At 42.3% G+C, this 7,449-nt stretch overlaps 1 protein-coding gene across 3 annotated transcripts; it reads left to right on the top strand.

Moving 5' to 3' along the window:
* The first annotated feature begins 560 nt into the window (after positions 1–560).
* Positions 561–6,245, top strand: GPR85 (G protein-coupled receptor 85). 3 transcript variants are annotated; one of them, XM_058805440.1, is made up of 2 exons: positions 561–716; positions 2,373–6,245. In XM_058805440.1, exon 2 carries the CDS (start codon positions 2,523–2,525, stop codon positions 3,633–3,635), a length of 1,113 nt encoding a protein of 370 aa, XP_058661423.1. In that variant the 5' UTR covers positions 561–716; positions 2,373–2,522; the 3' UTR covers positions 3,636–6,245. The 3 variants fall into 3 exon arrangements, with proteins under 3 accessions (XP_058661423.1, XP_058661421.1, XP_058661422.1); XM_058805438.1 differs by having other exon boundaries at positions 2,348–6,245; XM_058805439.1 differs by lacking the exon at positions 561–716 and adding an exon at positions 1,138–1,223 and having other exon boundaries at positions 2,348–6,245.
* The last annotated feature ends 1,204 nt before the right edge of the window (positions 6,246–7,449 follow it).

The following is a 7,449-nucleotide window of genomic DNA, read 5'->3' as shown; positions in this document are numbered from 1 at the left end:
CCCGGTGCCTCTCCTGACAGGCTGCGACGCGCAGCGCTTCCAGACCCCCGTCGTAAGCGAATGGGGCGGGAGGGGGAGCCCAGAGGCATAAACAAGGAGCGCAGGACCTAATTCCTTCCCCTCCCTTTCCTCACTGGCTCGCCCGGGCTCGCCAATAAATCCAGCTGGGCTCTACATCGCGATGGGAACGTGCTGCCAAGGAGGCTGCCTTCCCGTCGCTGAGGATGCTGCCTTCCCCGCACTGAGGAGGCTGCTGCCGCCGGGGCTGCCTGCGCACCACTGAGGACGCTGCTGCTGCTGCTGCCGCCGAGGTTGCCGTGCCCTCTCTGAGACAGCAGCAGCTGCCGCCGCCGAGCCTGCCGTGCCCTCATTGAGGCGGCCGCCGCCGCTGCGTTACAGGGAGAGATTGTGGCGCTGCGACAGGGGAGGACGGGGCTCGGCGCGCAGGGGGGAGGCGCGGCGAGCATGCGCCGCCCGAGCCGCTGACTGGATCCTCAGCCAAGGTACCGAGGCAAAAAAAAAAAAAAAAAAAAAAAAAAAAAAAAAAAAAAAAAAAAAAAGGAAATTAAAAAAAAAAAAAAAGGAGAAAGGAAAAGGATTGAGAGAAAGAAGAATGAATGACGGTAGAGGAGAATAGAAAAGACCGCCAGGGTAAAGCAGCCCCCGGTCCGCGGGAAGGAGCAGCTCTGGCATGTGGGGATCTCCGGCACCAACAGGTAGGAGGAGAGGGGCTGGGGGCGCCGAGGCTGCCGCGGCTGCAGGTGCGTGCTGAGAGGGCTCTCCCGCTCGGGGCTGCGGGGCTGGTTTCCAAAGAAGGGGCATGATGGAAGCCCTCCCAGACAGACAATGCCTCTTCCGCTCTCCCCAGCTCCCCGCCGCGGGGGGCTCTCGCACGGCTCCGGCAGATGCGGCTGATGCCAGGCAGCGGCGGCCGGGCGGCGCAGCCAGCCCAGCGCAGCATGGCCGGGCGCGGGGAGCGGCCCGGGGTGCGAGCGGCGGCGGTGAGAGCGCTGAGCGAGCGAGCAGCGCGCGGCGGGGCCGGGGCGTGCGGGCTCCGTGAGTGCGGAGGCTGGGCCGGCCGCCGCGGGGACAGCTCCTCCGAGCAGGGGGAGCGGCGGGGCTGCCGGGAGGGGGAGGGGGAGCCTGATTTCATGGTTCTAAAACGATGCCGTGATCTGATCAGCCTCTGTTTACACAGCAGCAATCAGGCTCTTTTGTGGACGGTAAGAATGGAAGGATTTTGCTGGGATTCAGTGGGAATATCCTTTGTACGCCCGAGGTGGCATAGGAAACACTTCGTGTGAATAACGAAGGAGCCTGATCATGCCCGCTGTGGCTCCTGCGCCTGGCTCTAGAGGGAGAAAAAAGAAAAACAAAACAAAACCGAAAAAAAAAATTAAAAGCAGCAACAGACAGCTCTTTATTATATTTTATTGCATGAAATGTATTCCGGTACGATTCACTGGGAGGATTAATGGGAATCATGGAGCCCTAATTAGCAAAAAAAGGAAAACAACCAAAAATAAAAAACCAACAATTTATATGTTTATTTAAGCATAACCAAAACCAGCTCTCCCGAAAGGGTGGGCATTATATCTGGGCTGTGCTGGCTGTTTTTGCTCAGTATTTACACTGACCGTCGCTTATTATGAATTATGTCGAGGCTTTAACGATTTGCATTAAAGCACGGGGGAAGGGGGGGAGGCCGGGGGGGACGACACCCTAAAGCATACTGCTATCGACTGTCTAGATACCTGTTTATCGAAAAGGCTAAACGATAAAATTATTGTTTATAGCAGGAAGGGAGGGGGGTAGTGAATACTGTTTCTCTTACAAAATGCATAAACTAACACTGTGTGATTAATGTGCTTTGGTGACTTGGGTTAAAAAACATAAATTCTGCAGGGTTTCTTTGGGTGTGATCCATATCAACACAGCAGTTGCCTCTTAAAACATTGACAAATACTGTAGCCATAAAATAAATGTAGGTAATGTCAAAATATCAGCAGTCTTTGGGGATTCTTTAAAAAAGATGTCAGTGATTAACTCTTGGGCTTGCAAACTGGGAATCTTTTGATTCATAAAATCTCTGAGGCTTTAACTGTGAAATTATATATGCTACCAAATATAAGGGGCACTGGTCAGTCATGAAACTGTAACAAATCTGCCAATAATCAATTATACTAAATAGTCAGTAAAAAAAAAAAAGCCTCGTGTTTTTTTAAAAACAAACAATAGTACTCAAATTTACAACTTCATTCGGTTCTCCATAAATTAACATCTTTGCTAGCACTTTCTGACATCATTTTGTGTTAACTTAAGAACTGATAGCTCGATTTTTTTTCAGATATTTTGATGGCATGACAAATCAGAAAGAAGAGGATGTACTGTATGACTAGACACAAGATCAGTTCTGTTTGTGGATTACATTTTCAGTAAGATGTATGGATCTATTTTTTCCTTGTTCTTAAATATAGATCATGAGACTTGACTGAGGCAATATACATATCATCCATCCATCTATGGCGAACTACAGCCATGCAGCTGACAACATTTTGCAAAATCTCTCTCCTTTAACAGCTTTTCTGAAACTGACTTCACTGGGTTTCATAATAGGAGTCAGTGTGGTGGGTAACCTTCTGATCTCCATTTTGCTAGTCAAAGATAAGACCTTGCATAGAGCTCCTTACTACTTCCTGTTGGATCTTTGCTGCTCAGATATCCTCAGATCTGCAATTTGTTTCCCTTTTGTTTTCACCTCGGTAAAAAATGGCTCTACGTGGACTTATGGGACTCTTACTTGCAAAGTGATTGCCTTTTTGGGGGTTTTGTCCTGCTTTCACACCGCTTTCATGTTATTCTGCATAAGCGTCACGAGATACTTAGCTATTGCCCACCACCGTTTTTATACGAAGAGACTGACCTTCTGGACTTGTCTGGCTGTTATCTGTATGGTGTGGACTCTCTCTGTAGCCATGGCTTTCCCCCCAGTTCTAGATGTGGGCACCTACTCGTTCATTAGGGAGGAAGACCAATGCACTTTCCAGCATCGCTCCTTCAGGGCTAATGATTCATTGGGATTTATGCTTCTTCTTGCCCTTATCCTCCTAGCCACACAGCTTGTCTACCTCAAGCTGATATTTTTTGTTCACGATCGCAGGAAAATGAAGCCAGTCCAGTTTGTTGCAGCAGTGAGCCAGAACTGGACTTTCCATGGTCCGGGAGCGAGCGGTCAGGCGGCTGCGAATTGGCTGGCTGGATTCGGAAGGGGTCCCACGCCTCCAACCTTGCTGGGAATCAGGCAGAACGCCAACACCACAGGCAGGAGGAGGCTACTGGTTTTAGACGAATTCAAAATGGAGAAGAGAATCAGCAGAATGTTCTACATCATGACATTCCTCTTTCTGACCTTGTGGGGTCCCTATTTGGTAGCCTGCTACTGGAGAGTTTTTGCGAGAGGGCCTGTAGTACCTGGGGGATTTCTAACGGCCGCTGTCTGGATGAGTTTTGCCCAAGCTGGAATCAATCCTTTTGTCTGCATTTTCTCCAACAGGGAGCTGAGGCGCTGTTTCAGCACAACCCTTCTTTACTGCAGAAAATCCAGGTTACCAAGGGAACCTTACTGTGTTATATGAGGGAGCATCTGTAAATCTTTAGCCTTGTGAAACACTACCATTCTCTGCTAAGCAATTGTGGCCTGTAGCCATGTCTTGAGGAGAAAATCAAGAATGGGACGTCAGCAGCTGTAAGGATTTGGGCAACATTCTGCAGTCTCTGCAATAGCTCACCTCTAATCCTGTTTTAAACCTAAACATGTTCCTGCTGACCACTGCTGAAGGTTTGTAATTAAGAACAAAGGACTGAACTACTGCCCTGAATTCCTTTATGTGGTTGAAATCTAGATTATGAAAGTAGCAGGTGCTAAGTATCAGTGCTAAATGCTGTGTATATCACTACATAAAATAAGAACATCAAAAAGATTAGCATTGGACATCTTAATAAATTAAGTTGATATGAGGTTAATGTGTTGATAAAACTAATTTTAGACATCTGAAGACCTTTAAAACATTTCATACTATTATTATTTTGCAAAGACTGAAAACTGGGGACTCAAGTACTGTAACTGATTAAAGATGTGCCATGCATTATTGGATTATCACACTTACAAATCTGTTTGCCTTGTGAGTAAGTTTTGGGGAGCATTCCAAAGCAGTATTTTTGTTCAGATTTTGACTTTAATTTTTTTTTTCTCCAAATATATTACTCTTTCTAATTACCATTTTCCTTAACAGTGAAATTACTAACATTTAACTGTATTCTGTGTTTTTTGCTGATTTGGTATAAAGTTTAATAGACTCTTATTTATATTTTCTAAAAAGCTAGATATCAGTCTGTTAGGCAACGTTAATGATAATATCCAGTCATAAGTGAACAGTTATAATTATACAGAATAAACACATGTTGCCTTAAAGGGTTATCTAGTATCTTCCATTTTGTTTAGCATTGAAGCAAATAAGCAAGGAAAATTGAATCAATAACTCTGGCCAGTCGTTTGGGAGTGCATGAAAGATCACTTAGTCCTCTTTTTTCCTTTTTACTCCAATGGTTCCCAAAATCAATATGCACATCACTGGGATTATATGATTTTTTTCTAGGTGTGCCGCCCTTTCTAGTTTGTTCTGAGAAACACAGGCAGTTGATGTATGTTTATATTTTAAGACAGCTGTCATGGGGAGACCGCAGCCTTAGTATGATATCTTGCACAATTTGTGAAGCATTTATTCTACTGAAGGCACAGTCTTGTTTATATTTTCTGCACATTTTGGTGTATTGGTTGTTTTAAATTATTTAAGTTTTAACTTGTGAAAGCATATACTATGATTTCTTAGTATTTTAGAAATACATTAGAGTCTGTGAGTCTTTCCTTCTTTAAGATACAGATGTGTGGATTTCAATATAAAGTTGCATTTGCCAAAATTTACCTGTGTAGCTTGTTAATTTTCTTGGAATAAAATTTTACATTTTTCCAGTTATACAATTAACCTTTTTTATTTTGTCTAGTGAGCTAGCATGAAGTACTGAGAATGTAGCCATTATGAATTATTATCCTTTGCAGTCACTGTATTCCCAAACTGTAAATGCATGAATGATGGGGACCACAGGATTGATAAATGATATTATCTGCAGTAGCACTATTGTGTAGTTTATCATAATTACCCATCTATCTGTTCTAATATGTCAGTTATATTTAAAGTTACAACACAGTATTTGACATTAACTTCACAGTTTAATTTTGGAAAATGTGTATAACTGAAGCACAAAACCGTGAGTTGATCAGTCATAAAGAACACAGATTTTTCTTAATTTTGGGAGAGACAAGACTAGAGGTCTGAATTCAGTATAGGTATATCTTGTTGCAGTTTTGTTGCAGTTTTATGACCAACAAGTTCACGTATGCATACACAAGTAGCAGTCAATAATGGAAAAGCTTAAATTTGTGTGATAACATTATATAACATATGCAACAATTCAGACAGTTGTGTCTGTATGTGATCAGACAACTTGATCAAAGATTTGGTGAGCGATCTGTTTGACCTCACTTACACTTTTATACTGAGGTTGATTGGTGAGAGGCATGGCTTTATATACTGTGTTGAAACAGAAAAAATGCTAAAACAATGAGTCCTCATCAGTGTAGGAATGTTTCAGAACGTAATTTGAAATGGGACCAATAAACTTCTACCAAAAGGACATTTTTATTACACTGGAAAAGGCTTTGAAATTAAGGTAGTTAAGCAATTGTCAAAGATAGAAGGAGTGAATAAAAACTGAATCATATGTTGAGAAGAATTCTGAAAGTCATCCCACTTAAGTTTATTAAAAGGTTGATTGGCAATAACTTCAGTCTAATTTCTTTAAAATAGTAACCTTTACAAGGAACATTGATATTACATATTGTAATAAAGAAGTACATATAAATAAAGTTGTAAATAGTATATAGTTGTAGAAGTAGTCAGTTCTGATGATTAGCCAGAAAATTTTCAACTATGAAATTTCAAAAGCTGCAAATCTGGGGCCTGACCTAACTCTTAATAAAGTTAGTTGGTGTTTTCCCATTAACTTCATTTGGAGCAGAAGCAGGCCCTAACATTTCTATAGTACTATACTTCTGAAATACTAAGAAGGCTGTATTTACTATGCAGTGGGAAAGAAAAGAAAATTTAAATTATTTCCCTGGAAGTTTTGCAAGGAGCAACTGATGTAAATTAAAATAATAAACAGTAAACAAATCTGAAAGCAAATATTTTGATAAATGTTTTTCTTTTGATATGAATATAATTCCTTTGGCTATATGACAATACTGTATTGCTACCTGAGAAAGGGCAGGTAGTTTTTATTAAGTGGATTTTAAAGAATTGTGCCAGTAAGAAATCTTGTGACAGAAGTATTTAGTTTTATTTTTCTCCGCTGTTGAAAGGACAAGGGGATGTTCAGTGAAATTAAAATCCAACATATAAAGTAGCATTTTATGCAATGGTATTACTCAGTGGGTACAGGATGATTACACACTGATACAGGATGTCAAGTAGTTTAGAAAGGTTCCTCAAAGAACTGAATGTTTACATGAATTAAAGCAGTGCTTGCACTTTTTGCCATCAGTGTCATTTTGATCCTAGTCAGCATATCAAAACTAATGTATTAAGGTATAAATTCAAAGGAGCAAGAAGGTTCATTCCAATTCAGTTCACTGTTGTGTCACAGTATGAGGAGCCTTTTGCTTTCATTTTAGTACAGGAGTTAAGCTATTGCCAAAGCTAGAATACAGGGCTGGTAGATTAGTCCTTTCTTTTCAGAATAGCAAAGAATATCACAATATTTTATATCTGCATTTATCTATAATGTTCATGGGTAATGTTAAGTCAAAAGTTTAAATTTTCTAATGAGAGAGGGAAAAAAACCCAGATTCCCTGAAAGAAAGGCTTTCTACCCCTGTTCCTTTCCTGCCCTCTGTTGCCCCATGGCCCTTTGGCAGCCTCTTCGTGATCGCTCTACAGGCTCAAATGTTTCCTAGGCTGGGTTTTGTGTTTCTCCTGCTCCTTGGGAAGTGCCTCAGCCCCTCCTGCCCAGGAGGAAAGCTCCTGCAGCAGCTTCCCAGGGTTTGCCAGTGTCTGGGTCCCCCCCTGAGGATGGAGAGGCACTGCCAGCTCCTGCCAGCTGCCTCTGTGGCTCTCAGGGCACTTGGCTGGCACGCTGGCTACCTCCGTCCTCTGGCTTTGCTCACGAAGTAGATGCTGTTTGTGTTATGCAAGCAAAAATGAGAGTGGGGAGGGGGCAGCAGGAAACAATTTTCCCTCTCACAAATTTTTCACAAGGAAACCACTGTTTTTGTTGCATTGCCCAAGAGCACATTGTATTTTAAAAGCATAATCGGTGTTAATTACCCTCTAA

Source organism: Ammospiza caudacuta, chromosome 5 (genome assembly GCF_027887145.1).
Source record: "Ammospiza caudacuta isolate bAmmCau1 chromosome 5, bAmmCau1.pri, whole genome shotgun sequence".
Classification (NCBI taxonomy): domain Eukaryota; kingdom Metazoa; phylum Chordata; class Aves; order Passeriformes; family Passerellidae; genus Ammospiza; species Ammospiza caudacuta.
The sequence above is the reverse complement of the archived record's forward strand: the minus strand, read 5'-3'. Positions and strand labels throughout refer to the sequence as shown.